Source organism: Lagopus leucura, unplaced genomic scaffold (assembly GCF_019238085.1).
Source record: "Lagopus leucura isolate 7727_CA_CO unplaced genomic scaffold, USGS_WTPT01 Super-Scaffold_760, whole genome shotgun sequence".
Taxonomy (NCBI): Eukaryota; Metazoa; Chordata; class Aves; order Galliformes; family Phasianidae; genus Lagopus; species Lagopus leucura.
The window spans coordinates 1,076,491-1,090,650 of record NW_024962257.1 but is presented as its reverse complement, the minus strand read 5'-3'; the positions used below and the strand labels follow the sequence as shown (position 1 = coordinate 1,090,650).

The 14,160-nt window shown below is 48.9% G+C and overlaps 2 protein-coding genes across 2 annotated transcripts in view; one reads left to right on the top strand and one right to left on the bottom strand.

Moving 5' to 3' along the window:
• BAIAP2L1 (BAR/IMD domain containing adaptor protein 2 like 1) overlaps positions 1-1,322 on the top strand; it is a 33,295-nt gene extending 31,973 nt beyond the window's left edge. The window contains exons 13-14 of the mRNA XM_042863989.1: positions 237-277; positions 729-1,322. Coding sequence (XP_042719923.1) covers positions 237-277; positions 729-804 — 117 coding nt within the window. The 3' untranslated portion in view covers positions 805-1,322. The remainder of the gene's footprint in view (positions 1-236; positions 278-728) is intronic.
• Positions 1,323-2,644: 1,322 nt separating this feature from the next.
• Positions 2,645-13,531, bottom strand: BRI3 (brain protein I3). The gene is made up of 3 exons (XM_042863991.1): positions 13,351-13,531; positions 12,185-12,299; positions 2,645-3,033 (listed from the first exon to the last, which is right to left on the bottom strand). The coding sequence occupies exons 1-3, from the start codon at positions 13,514-13,516 to the stop codon at positions 2,901-2,903; spliced, it is 414 nt and encodes a 137-aa protein (XP_042719925.1). The 5' UTR covers positions 13,517-13,531; the 3' UTR covers positions 2,645-2,900.
• Between the last annotated feature and the right edge of the window lie 629 nt (positions 13,532-14,160).

Here is a 14,160-nt window from a genome sequence, read left to right as displayed (position 1 = left end):
CCCATTCTCTACACTGCATGCACACACAGCTGTCGGTGTCTGGATGTTCTCAGACCATTCTCTTCTGCCCACCTCCCACAGCTCAACTAAACTAGACGGCTATTAGTGCAAGTCACTGCATATTTCATTCTGCTCGAATGGAAGAGCCTCTTTTCTGTAGCAGCACAATGAGGAGATCACCTGGAGCACGTTCTGTTGTTTTTTTTAAATCTGTACCCGTATCCATTCTCTTACAGAAACCCAACATGAATGGCATTGTAAAACCACCCTTTCTAAGGTACGTTTTAAAGCTACTTATTCAATTATAGTTGTGTTGGTTTTCAGTTTGATGTACGTTATTGTATTGACTGTGAGGGGACCTGAGGATGTTTCTTCCTGAGCTGCTCTGACCACTGGCAGCAGCGTTAGCCCCACAGTGCCAGAAGTGCTGTGAGGGGAGCACAGACCCTCCCAGAGCAGCAGGTGCTTCTCCTGTGGTTTGGCACAGAGCAGGGGTTAAATCCAAACTTTCTGGAAGCCTTTTAAAGAACATCCAGAGCAAACCAGGCAGTAACTTACCAAACCTGGGACTGCTGTCAAGACAGCTCTCCTGTGTAAGGCTGTTTTAAACGCTCAGGCTGAGCTAGGAGTTGTGTAGAATCTGCTGGTGTGAAATTGTAATGTATTCTTCCAGCAATGCTCCTTGCAGCACAGCAAACCTCGCAGTAACTTTGTGCATTTCTTTTCAGTGGAGAAAATCCTTTTGCAACTGTGAAACTCAGACCAACAGTGACAAACGACAGATCAGCACCCATTATCCGATGAATAGATGACCCCTATAAATATTTCCTCCTTACAAACATCAATTGCAGTAATGACAATTGCTATCTAAACTTGTTCTAAAAATTATTTAAGTGTAATTACTGTAAAATAGAATCATACTGGTACGGATTTCTGATTTTTAAAAGCATTCCTTCTAATGAGGCTGTTGCTTTGGGCTATGATGGAGCAGCTCAGCTTGGTTCTACAGTACGCCTTCTGCAGGGGATGGAATTGTGGAGATCCTGGAGATTGTTTGGATGCTCCAGGCAATCTGACTAACGAAAAGATCACAGATCTGAGGACTTGGCATTTGTTGTTTGGAAATTGCCACAGTAAGCTGTAGAACGCAGGCCTTGCCTATGCCACTTACTCAATTAGAAAAAGCTGATTGATTTTTTTTTAATACAGCAATGTACCAACTGCCTTATTCCAGCGTAGAGATTTGTCTGTATACAGCAGCAACACATTATTTTGTTTAAAAAGACTTGTGGTTATAAATAAATATTTATCCTCTATGCATATGTAATGCTTTGCTTAATGGCAGATACAAGTTATAAAATGTTAACGTAAACCTATTTTAGGTCTCATATATTGTCAACATTCTTCAACAATATATATATTTTTAAACACACCATCAAGTTTCAGTCATATGAAAGTCTCACAGTACAAGTGCCATGCTTTTCCTTACACCACTACTACTGAAGTGGTTTGTTGCTCTGTTAATGCAGCCTTGTAAGGTTGGCTTTCTTGTGAAGGAGCCGAGCAGTGGCACAAATGGCAGCAGAACGCAGCATCTCACCGGGCAAAATATAACTGATACACCTAACTTCAGTCCCAGGTTGTGCCTCACTACAGGCTTTGATTTCCTGCATCAGATATAGCTTGCCTGAAGAACTCTCTTCCTACTGTAATAATCACCTTAGAAATGAGCCTCGCATCTTACAGCGTCTCTTCATTCTGCACAAGGTTGAGCACATTATGGCTGTACAGCACAGAGCTGCCTCCCAGCTGCTGTACAGCGTGTTTCTCTGACCTGTCCCAGTGCTCAGCCCTCACTCTTGGTCATCCCCACCTTCCATAAGCACAGCGCACACTCCTGCAGCATCCCAGGGCTGCTCCTATGGTGGCTGTGAGTGACAGAAAATGCCTTTGGTTACTGGGTGTGAAAAGCAGCACAGGAACCTGCTGGCTGCAGATCAGTGCCCCTCATTCCACCTCCTCCCCTTGCACTGCCCGCCAGGTTTGTTGGCCATGGAACCTTCTATGAGTGCCTCACAGCCACCTGCAAACACATCTCAAGGGCGTAACTCACACCTGAGCCAGAACATTAGAAAGGCAAGTCAAAGACCATAAGCCTCCAACAGTTCCTTATCAGAATGAAACAATGACATGCCTAAACCTTTATTCTTGGAACTGAGCAGTGCCTCAGCCTCTCTTCTTGGGTAAGCATTCCCTTCTGCAGCCAGAAACTATTGGTGGTGTAGAAACCACTGCTGCAGCAGGTAGGACTTGCTGCTGCAAACCCTTGGAGATAACACTTGTGCCCTCAGCAGCACCTGCCCTCACTAAACCAAGGCTCTGAGCAGCCTTCTGCAGATGGAAGATATGCTCACCCACACCTATTCCATGGTGGTAGCACAGACAGCATTCGCACCGCTTTCCTCAAAAGCCTGCAGATGAAGGGATCCACGTGGGGAGGCAAATACATCCCCTCACCTTACATGTACAACCCAAAAACACCACTATTTTCCATCCCTGTCTGTAGCTAGGATTATTAACTTCACTTGCATACTAAACACGTTATCAGACACGTTTGTCACATATTTAATAATCCAGCCACAAGTTGAGGATTGCAAAAGGAAAAGCAGTTTTATTTAGTTTTCAAGAGGTGCCACTAAACATGGAAAACAAGGTCGGTTTTCATGTTTTGCAATGCACATGCTCATAAAAGATTAAGTTTAAATTACATGCAAGAGACTAAATTTCTTCACACTTTACAAAACAGGTCTGAAGCAAATAAAATGATTGTACATGACATTTACATTAGAAAGAGTACGCTAACAGTTGTAGCTTCCATAGCACGTCCACGTTCAGCCCTCTTAGCCAAAAGCCGCCCCGCAATTTGGGCATCTTCGCTGCCTCAGTGCCAGACAGAACAGAATCCCAATTGGAAAGAACACAATGGCACACAGAACACCGAGGCAGGTGAAGGTGTCCTCCAACACGCCAACCCTGCAGAAATGGAAAACACACTGAGTCAAAGCCCCCCACTGCGTTTAACCCCAGGTTACCTCGTGATCTGACACTCAGTGAAACTCCCCTCCGTGCAGCAGAAGGAAGCGCGGTGCAAAGAGGAGGCTTCCCCCCTTTAAAAGGCTTTTCTGCTCACAGCTTGCAGCAGAAGGCTTTGAACTACACCACTTAAAGAAACCCAAGAAATTCTCGTGTGATAAGAGCAAGGACTGCAGATAAGACACGTGAAAGGTTTAATTCAAACCAGTATCTTAGTTCCAGACAGCAGCTATTTATCAACCACCACAGTCCTGGACTGCTCCAACAGATAGCCACTCAGAGCAGCCGTATTCATGGCAAACACTGCTTAATTCAAGTGCACTGAAGAACGCACACAGGTTGCCACCTGCTCACAGTTTGCCACCCACTACACAGGAATAACAGCTTAACATAAGAAATTGGAGCAGGTACAAGCAGTCAGAACCCAGAGGTGAGCAAAACACTTCAACAGGGAGGGCCCTCCTCTGACTGCCCACGACAGTGAAAGTCAACAGGAGCAGAGCTGAGTGACCTTGCAGTGCTCGCAATGCAGGCAAGGTGCCAAGGCCTGAGGGCTGTTTTTTCCCTACCCAGTGCTCACAGACCTTACTGCACAAGCAAACAGAGCGAAGGAAAGAAGATGCAGACTTTGAGACCATTCCCTTATTGCAATTGTTTAGAACTTCACATCTTGTTCAAACTTCAGTCTCATCTCCCTTTCCTAGCACTGTTCTGACACGGTGCAAGTTTTGCAGAATTCGTTCCAGTGATGTAGGTACCACTTTTGTTGCAAAGCTTCATAGCACTTCTTCCTCTTCAGACACTGGGAAGCACTTAACATCTCCTTCCAGTCCCTTTTAGCTGCTATTCTCATACCTCCATTACCAAATCACAAATCCAGATATCAACATCAGCTTAGAAGTCCAACTTAAACTTCCCATGATGCTGCCAAAGCCCATAAAGCCATCCTTCCTTCTCCAGGATGGCACCTCTGCTGTGCTCTATTCAGCACATGGTGCAGTCAGCACGTCATAGAGCACAGTGATTCTGGCTTGTCCCTCACAGATACTGTTGGTAATACAAGCACCAACAAACATGAACAAAGCACTTCATACGATTGCTGTGGTATCAGTATCTTGTTCTCCAGCTGAAACAAAGGTGCGTGTAAGAATGGGGCAGCACAGCCACGGCTCTGTAAATAGGTGTAAATAGTGTAAATTATCTTCTGCAAAAGCACAGGGCAGGCAGCACTGCTGAGACCTCCACAAAGGCTGCCGAGGCAGAAAGCTGCTCCAGCTTACTGCTGGGCTCCTGGATTTCATTCAGCTGCTCTTGCCATGAGTTGCTGACTGAAAGAATGAATCAACTTAAAGCGCAGAATCCCAATTCCATTTTTAATTCTTCTACTTAGAAGTTTTGACACTGACCATTAACTAGAGATGCAGCAGCAGCAACAAGAGCAGATTTCTTGGAGACAGGACAGCCTCTCATAGAGTTTGCTGGAGCTTTCTTCTGCAGCCAGGTTTGGCAACCCTGCTCTGTCCAGCTGATGCTGCAAATGGCTCCAATGGGGCTGATGAACATCATCACACAGCCCTTTTGTGCCTACAGCCTTGTTGACAAGAATGCCAGTAGGTTTATGAGGGTCTCAGAGAAGGCTTCATGCCTCCCCCACCCGGCACATAAAGCATTTCTACCCCTGCACTGCAAGTGCTGACAAACCACACCGTGTGCCAGCAGACAAAAAGGAGCCAGACCATCTCTGCTGCACTAACGCACCCTCAGTCTGGCACATCGGCCACTGACTCACAGCACTTGCCCTGCATCACCTCACAAAGTACAAGCACTGGAGGCGCTCAGCCTGTTCAGCAGTGCTCTTCAGTCTGCCCTGTGCTCTGCTACGACGAACTCCAGCCCAGGGTTCCCATCACACCACAGCACCAGCGGATGTTTCCCTTCCCCTCTCACCACAGAGAATTCCCCATTAGACTGAAATAGAGGCCAGAAGAACAGCCAGAGGGGCAGATGGTACAGCAGGAGAAAGAAATGTGGAAGGAGTCAACTCAAAAGTTACCAACAGAACAAGTCAGCACTGTCACAACTGGAAGAAAGGCAAATGCACTACAAAGGCAGATATTTTGCTGCATATACTCAGGATTATGAATGCTTTATCCAGACTTTTGTACGCAGATTTGGAAAGCTTCATCACCATTTCTTTGCTAGGGCACATCCAGACACTAGAACTGAACAGTTATGTTGTAAGTGACCCTCAAAATTAGACTGCAATTAAAGACTGTGCTGTGGTCAATTATTGTGTCTGGTATTTGTGGAAAAGCATGACATGCTGCACACCCCAAATAAATCAGTGGCAGAAGCCAGGGAATGTCAGATAAGGCTCTCTGTTTTCCTCTGCACAGTTAACCAGGTAACACACTGCATCAGCAGACAGGTACAGATGCAATGCAGACCTCTCTAAATAATTACAGATTTAGGCAGTTTTCAGTACTACAGATCCTTCCAAGAAAGGCAAAGCCCATTTCCAGGCCTTTCAATGACACAAAAAGCATTGCTTTGAAAAAGGCCCACCAAGCATGCAGCGCAGTACGTGGGGGCTACCAAATCCCTCCCTTGTCTTGCTATTACACTAACGGCAGCATTTCAGTTTGCACACACTGAGAATCCCCTTCCTAGAAGCATTCAGCTCTTGCTTTGTTAGTGTTTGTGTGTCTCTTCCTTGTCTGGCATGAATTTCATGCTAAGCTCCTGCCCTAGAGCCTACCTTTGTGACAAGTAAGTCAGTGCTCAGTGAAGAACACGAGCAGGCTCGCTGGGATTTGGCCTCAAGGAACACAGGCACTGGTTGAACATCAGAGGGCTCATCAGGTATTTCTGCTCAGCCCCACGGAGCTGCAAACCCAGCAGTGAGGACTGCTGTCCAACCTGTTACCGTCAGCCTGCAAGGAGCCGAGTCCTCCACTCAGCAGATGTCTCTGTCACTTTAAATAGAATTTACTTCAAACACTTCCCCCTGAACACGGGGATCTGGGAAGTACTCTTTGGTCACACTGAGTGCCAATTAAAAATAACGCAACTAATTGTGATCAGATCCACCGCCAGCAGCAGACCCAGGCCCTGAGGGACAGAGCAGCGGGGAGCACCGGCAGCACCAGCAGCACCAGCAGCAACTGCAGCCATGGCTTGGGATGCAGCAGAGGCACGATGTGCCCAACGTGCAGCACGGCACTGCACGGCGCCCAGCCACACCACAGCAGTCACTACACGAGCACTTTCTGGTCTGTGGGTTTGTGTCAGCACCTAATTTTAGATGAACGCTTATCCAATCACCGCCCCTGCTTAGGGAGTTACTAAATGGAGGAGGAGGAAAAGAACCTTTTATAAAGGAGAACATGAATATTTTAGTTTGTGCTCGTGTACCTCAGAGACGGGGTGATCAGAGTCCATATTCAAACTGTGGATTCATTAACGTAACCAAACATAAGTTTTGTTCTATGGCATAACCACATGTAAGCTGATTAGAAGTGCACCACTCCCCATCTAAAAGTGGAAAGGTTTATTTATACTGCAAGCAGTGTCTAGGATTTAAGCTACACTGCAGCTGCCAGCTCCATAAAGTAAGGTCAGTTATCCCCACTGACGAGCATTTATTGTCAAATTACTTCTCAGACAAATCTTTTCCTGAAATTAAGTCTCTAAGCATGGAGTCTCACGCTCAGGATCAGGGAGGCAACACTGAGATTTGCAAACTCAACACCAGTGCAATTTAATGTGGGCATTTTTAGACTTAAGGCTACATCACAGCATTTAAATGTATGCTTATCAGCATTTTTCATCCCTTATTAAGTGACAACCAACGGTCATCCCAATCAAAGGCAGCACTCCAGGTGCATGATCAGCACTGCAGGGCACGAAAAGAAACTACACTTCGCTGTCAGGACCCTGCAGCTGTCTCACACGCTGACCAGACCCATAAACAAATGCAGATCTCCGAGCAGTGTCCAATCCCAGCCACAGCGTTGGCGGAGTCTTTAACTTAAGATTTCAGTGGAGGCTGTCAGGTGACAAGCAGGAGAGATTTGCGTGCAACTTCCAAAGTTAACTGTGAATAGGAGAACAGAGACAGCTCCTCTTTGTGCCTATCCTACCCAATGCAGCAAGAGCAGTGAGGTTAAGCAGTTTCACCTGTGAGCAGCAGCAGCAGCAAGTGACAGTAATGCATGCCATTACTTCTGCAAGAGCTGCCAGCTCCTCCAGCCCCAGCTCATGCACACCAATGGTTTCTGATCTGTGTTTTCCCTCACTCACCTGCATACACATCCAAATTACTGCACCTCTGGATCCCTTTTCACCCAGCAAACAAGACCAGGCTCCTCCTCCTTGCCACAAGGACAGCCAGTTGTCAGAATACAGACACCCACACAAATGGGGACAGGAAGACACAGCTATCAGCTCTGAAACAGTGACTGGCTGGGACTTAGGGACCAGATTATTTTATATATTTTTAATTTCTTATTTAAAACAGTGGCTCTTAAGGGAATAGGTTTCTGCTGTACCTTGTTAGCTGCATAAAGCCTCATTTATTAAGAAAAGATGTGTTTTGATTATTTTCCAGAATTCAGTTCAAAACAGTAGCAGAAAAACCCTCAAGAAGTGCAAGAGCTATGCTGTTCTCACGTGGGACCCCTCTGAGGGGCTCAGCACCTCCCCTGCTGGCCTCAGGCAATGGGCTTCCAGCTAAGCACCGAGTGCCTCTACTCCAAGACAGGGACAAGGTTACAGCTACACTAGCCTAGCCAGTAACGCCAAGAGGCACTCGTGGCTTCTGCTCAAGTCTGCTCTGTCACAGTTTTCTTCTTAGCAGTCACATGCAGAAGTCACTGCTGAATTTCATGCCCTAACTGCTGCCATCAAATTACAGCACAGCAGGGAAGAACGCCCCGACGTTCCCGGCAGCAAACCTTCACAGAAAGCTGCACATTACAGAAGGGAGCTCCTTCCATTCTCACCACAGGCCCATCTTCTTTGTGGCACAAAGCAGCGCCACGAGATGCTGCACCATTACAGCTGCCCCTCTTCAGAGCAGCCTTTTAAAAGCTATTTCAAAGCTGCCTTTGCTCACAAGATTCCAAAGGATCTCCGCAGCACTTCAGCCTGCCGCCACAAACCAAAACCCACAGGTTTTCCTTAAGAGGGAACATCTGATCAATAGCTACATCCTTCTGCTTCCTGGGATATTCAGCTGACACATATTGTGCAATTATAAATGGAACGTTTAGTTAACATTTAAATAGATTGAACAACCACGGAAACCCTGTACCTGAAAGAGCTTCTACCAAATCACACACAGCACCTGTGATTGAAATAACCAAAGTGAAACCAGAAGACTGAGATTTTGAAGGAGTTTAGCACTGCAGTGCAATTTTCCTAGAATGTGCTCTGAGCAGCGATGCACCTAGTTGAATTTTAAAAACAAAACCAACAAAATCTCAGAATCTACTCCTTTATCAAGTCAGAACCAAACAAGCCAAGCCCCACAGTCTGGCAGGAAGAAGGCTCCAAGAGATGTGAGAATAAGTGAGGATTTATTCACAGCTGTCTCATTCTCCAATCCCAGTAATAATACTGAAAGTTCTGCTATCTGGAACCCACCATAACCCTTCTCAAGGAGGTGTTTTATAGCTGTCAGAAGACAAAACCACTACAATCCAGAAGCTATGTATTTTCCCCTCATCCTTTCCTTCAAACAACTGAGAACTCATTAAATAGGAACATCAAAACCCACCAGGGCCAACCACAGTTCTGCCCCAGGTTCTGGAAGAACCCCACTGCAAACTTCAGGAAAAGGAATGCTTTCACAGTTTTTAAATAGATTCATCTTCTGTCAAGCAACAGGAAAGCAAGTACCCCACTGCAGTTTGTAACCCCACCACCAAAAGACAGGGAAAAAGAAAATGGAGGCAACCTGAAGGGAAGCTGCTGAACTGCCATCTGCAAGCTAAAAAGACAATGACATGGCTGAACCTCAGGCTGTAATGACTCAAACTGTTCTTGGGAACATAAGATTTAGGGGGGTTGGACTCGATGATCTCTGGAGGTCCCTTCCAACCCCTACAATTCTGTGATTCTGTGAAGATAGTTCCTAGTTTCAAAGCCAGACTTCACCAATCCTTACGTGTCAGCTTCCTGCAGTAAAAGCGACAGCGTTCTGCACCTCAGTTTGATCCTCTGTACGTCAGGGCTGGGTTGGAGGAAGAGCTCACACTGGGCCAACAGCACTACAGCCAGCCCAGACTTCTGAATGACACAGACAGAACACGCAGCAAGGCTGAAGTCTGTAATTAGAAAGCAACGCTGACCAAGGATGAATGAGGATGATCTGTCTAATGAAGAACTACAGGCAAGAGGGACAGATCACAAGACAGGAGAGTCACCCCTCAGAGACACCAGTGCTTCAGAGAGTAAGCTGGTGTTTCAAAAGGCATTAACAGGGTGACCGGGGACACTGCCACCTACCTCCAGAGGAAACTTCTGAAGATGCTTGTACATATTCATTTCTCTTAATTCACAGGACAAGTGGAGCCTGAAGATCACCAGCTAGCCACCATAGGATGATACTTCCAAAGTCACCTGTGACTATGATGAGATGGCCTCTGTCCAAATAACAGAGCAGTACTGCTTGTTTCTCCTCACCAAACGTTTTACATCAGAAATGGTTTTTAGTTCAATCAGCACTATTCACATGCCATAGGGCAGAAGCCTGATTTTTCTGAGGGCATGAACTCTATCAGTGGGCTTTAGCTGTGTCAGTTACACTCTTGGCACAGCCACAACCAAAGAGTTTTCCTCATGTTCAAAAGCAGATGAATTTCTCTAATAACTGTGCACCAAATCAGAGGAGTAACAGAAAGGCTGCCTTCGTAGCTTAATAAAATTTTTTACACACCATTAACAGCTTTTTACGTTACCAATGCCCTCTCAGTATCCTTCTGTTCGGTGTGGCATTTAGAATGCATCTGCATGCTGCACTCTTCATAAAATAGGTTTCCAGGCCAAGAAACGAGCTAGAACTACATTCAAGGTCTTGAGGAGTCAAAGAGGATTTTGAGCTGTAAGAGAATAAGCCAGTGTAACCTTCCAGAACACCAAGCCTGCCTCTTCAGGATCCCGCTAACAGATGGAGCGGCACGCTTCCCACCAAATCCCACCAGCTTCTGCTGCAGCACCACAACATCAACTCCTTATCTAATCAGAACACAACCAAACAGTGCTTCTCTTCCCTCAGTATTATCACCGAGGCTTTGACTCCTCTAAATATCTGGGGAAAAGCATTGTGCAAAGGCTACGACACTGTCGTTACTCAGCGCTGGTCCTTGGGATTCCGACCAACAGCTCTCCAGCAGTGCTGAGAGCCCTGCAGTTGGAGCTGCTCAACACAGCGCCTCACAGGAGTGCCATGAACAGAACTCTGGCTGCCCCCAGCAGCACAAGGAGGATGACTGAAGAAAACTATTGAAATCAGGTCGCTTAAGAATGCCTTACAAATATTCAGACTCGCTCCTTTCCCCAGATTTGGCTAAAAGGACCCTAGGCACAGAAACTTTATTTGCAAATTACCCTTTCAAAAGAATCTCCTACAGCATCTCAGGATCACTACAAGAAAAATAAAGAAACCCTAAAGATACCAGCAGTCTACAACCCCGAGTCATCACAGAAGATACTCCCATATTCATTTTTTTCAGATTTCTTGGGTTTAGGGCAAGGTCTGCACAACCCACTGCCTGCCTTACCAAGCAAGGCATAACATCTCTTCTGTCTCCTGGCTGGGCACATAAACATCCAGCATTAGTGGAAGGACTCCAGCAGCAGGACTGACCACACTGCTCACAGCTCAGGCTACTTTCCCTCACTGTTTAAAACATACATCTTCTAGATTAAGAGCTCCAGCTGGCACCAGATTCTCAGCCTTAACTAGTGGGATTTCAGCAGGCAGGTGCTGACTCTCCAATGGACAGCAGTTTTAACAAAACCAAAAGGCATGTGACACAGCCTCTGCCATCACAGCCATCTCTATCACGTCTGTCACACTGAAACCTGATGCTGTTTAAGCTACTCCAACAAGTCTGCTTCCTACATGTTTTGAAGTGGACCAGACAGAAGGCTCAGACTTGCAGAAGATCACCTTTTCATAAGACACCAGAAGGGCAGTTCTGATACATTCTAACAGAAGCAGGACTCTGTGTTTGAGTTGGGGCTGGCCAGGCACATAAATGCCTCAGCTGCACCAGCAGCAACCAGGCTGCCTTCACCCATTAGTCAATATCCTGGGATGAGCAGAGCTGAGAAGTGCAAAGGAACCATGCAGACTCATAACACTACTGTTATGCCTGCCTTCTTCCTTTTCCTTTTTTCTTAGATCATTTCTTTTACGGCTGTTGATCTCTGAAGTTGTCCTTTTATTGCAATCCCAACCAATAGCTGACTGCTTTTTCTGGTTTTCACCACTTTGTCAGGTCAACACTTGGAACCACATCGATTACCCTTCCTTACTTCTACAGTAAAGGCACTTCTAAAGTAAGAGAACTTCCAAACTCAACAGTACTGATGCTCCCACTCAATACTGCCTGTTGCCCTGCTTGGCTCTGTGCAGCCTGGGCTGGGGAACGAGGAGATTCAGCGCAGGCACTGCTGGAGAACAGAAGTGCCACGGTCAGAAACCACAGCATTTCACAATGAAGTCACGCTCCTCACTTGCAGTGGTCACAAGTGCACCAGAAAGAACTTCCTGGCACCCCTTCTCCAGACAACCCAGCCTCTGCATCCATCACTGAACTTCCTTTTCATTAAGAACACAGCTTGCAGATCTTCCTCCTCCATACAGAACAGATTCACGTTTGCAAGAAGCCTATTGTATCAATTACAGCAGTCGTCTGGAGCCCACTAGGATGCATCGCATTAAAGCACTGCAAAACTTCAGTGCTTTTTTAGTTAGCTCCATTCTAATACACAAACAGAAAACCAAGCAATTATACAGACACTTCTCATCTCAAACATAAAACCCACGGCAGTTAATCTCTCAAGTGGAAGAGGGTTTTACCTGCAGGCGGGACAGCCTCCAACTACAACAACAGAGGTGGTGGCAGCAGGCTGCTGAATGATGGTGTATGTGCTCGAGTAGTTCGGCTGCGAGGCCGGTGGAGGAACAGCATAGCCTAAAATAAAAACCAGAGCTGAATCACTGCATGCAAGGCATGGGGGACAACAATAACTTGGTAGAAGGTATGGAAAGGGAACGCGGAATGAAGGCAGACGCGTCTTGGCAAAGCACTGTAGAAGTCCACCAAAATCAGGGCTGAAACAAAAGTATCAGCAAACGCAACAAGAAAACCACTTCATGAATCCAAGTATCTAGTACAATTTAACCATCTAAAAAGGGCATTAAGCTAATAATTAACTCTGAGTTTGGGTCAGCGCTGCTGGAACAGCAGGGAAAAACAGCTTGAACAAGTGAGGACTGTGGATTTCAGTTCTGGACGTCAAGTGTCAGCAACATCTCACTCCAGAAACAAAGCGGGGGACACAGAACAAACCCTGCTCTGGCTCCCAAAAGGTTATGGCTGCAGAAGTGGGAGGACAGCATAGCAGCAGAAGGGCAGCATGGCACAGAACGAAAATCCTTGCAGAAAATTCGCATTCTTAGTGAGCAAACGCGTTATCTGAACTGTAGTTAGAAGGTTACGTTATTACCACATTAACGCTAAGAACGAAGAAATTAGGGCTATCCGACGGGACGGGCAGGCGCAGCCACAAGTTGAGACGCACTTTCCCCAGCGCAATCTGTCCCGACTGAGGCGGCCCGGCTCGGACTCGTCCCGAACGGCGTTACCCACCGGCCGTTCCCCGGAGCTCGGTGCGGCAAAGCACGGCCGCCAGCCGCCCCACACCGCAGGAGGCCGCCACGAGGCGCGGTACGAGCCGCCCCGTGCCCGAGGGCTCCTCAGCGCCGCCCGCTCCTGCCGGGACTCGCCGACCCCGTGAGGAACCGAGCCGCAGCCCTCCAGAGGAACCGAAGGGGGCCCGAAAAAAACGACGCTAGGCAGGGCGCGTCGCGAGTCGCACCGGTCGTTTCCGCCCGCTCGTATTTCCGCGGAGAAGCCGCGCAGCCGCTCCCGGGCGCACGGAGCCGGCAGGCGGCACCGGCCACGGCCCGCGGCCCTTCCCGAGGCTCCCGGCCCCGCCGTGCCGCCCCCGCCTCGCACCCACCTGCGGCGGCCGCGGCGCCCGGGTAAGGGTACGGCGGGGGCGGCTGGAAGCCGGGCTGCGGGGCGGGGATGGCGCCGTAGTTGCTCTGCCCGTAGTCGTAGCCCGCGCCCGGCGCGGCGGGGCTGTAGGCGGGCGGCCGCTCCTGCAGCAGCGGCTTGCTGTCCATGCTGAGCGCGGAGCGGAGCGACGACCGCCGGCGGGGCGAGGAGGAAGCGGCGCCCTCGCCTCGGCGCCCAACTTGCCGGGCGCCGCCCTCCGCCCCGCCCGGGGGCGCCGGAGCTCGGCGGCAGCGGCGCGAGTTCCCCCGAGGCGGCGGCGCGGCGGGCGGGGGGAGGCGGAGCGGCCCCTGGCGGGCGGGCGGCCCCTGCCCTGCGCCGTGCGCCCCGCCGCGGGAGGGAGGGCGGGCGGCCCCGGCTGCCGAGCGCGCGGCCGGTCACAAGACTGCGCCCCACGTGACTCCGCTTCCCAGCGGCGCGGGTGACTCCGAGGCGCCGCCTTAAAGGGGCCGCGGCACGGAGCCGGGCGGGGCTCCTCCGTATGGCATCGGGTACCGAGCACCGGGTACCGGGCATCGGCCGCGCTCTGCCGGCACCTCCCGCCTACCGCGCGTCGCAGGGGCTCTTGCAGGAAAAGTGAAAAGCACAATTGCAATGCGATGCGGTGCGGTGCGGTGCGGCGCTTCCTCATCTAGGAAAAGACGCTTTCCCGAAACGAATGTCATGCAACGGGGAGAAATCCTCTTTGGAGATTTGGGAAGTGCCGCGGACGCGGGGAGGGGCTCTGAGCGCCGCCTCCCCCCTACGGGTGCTC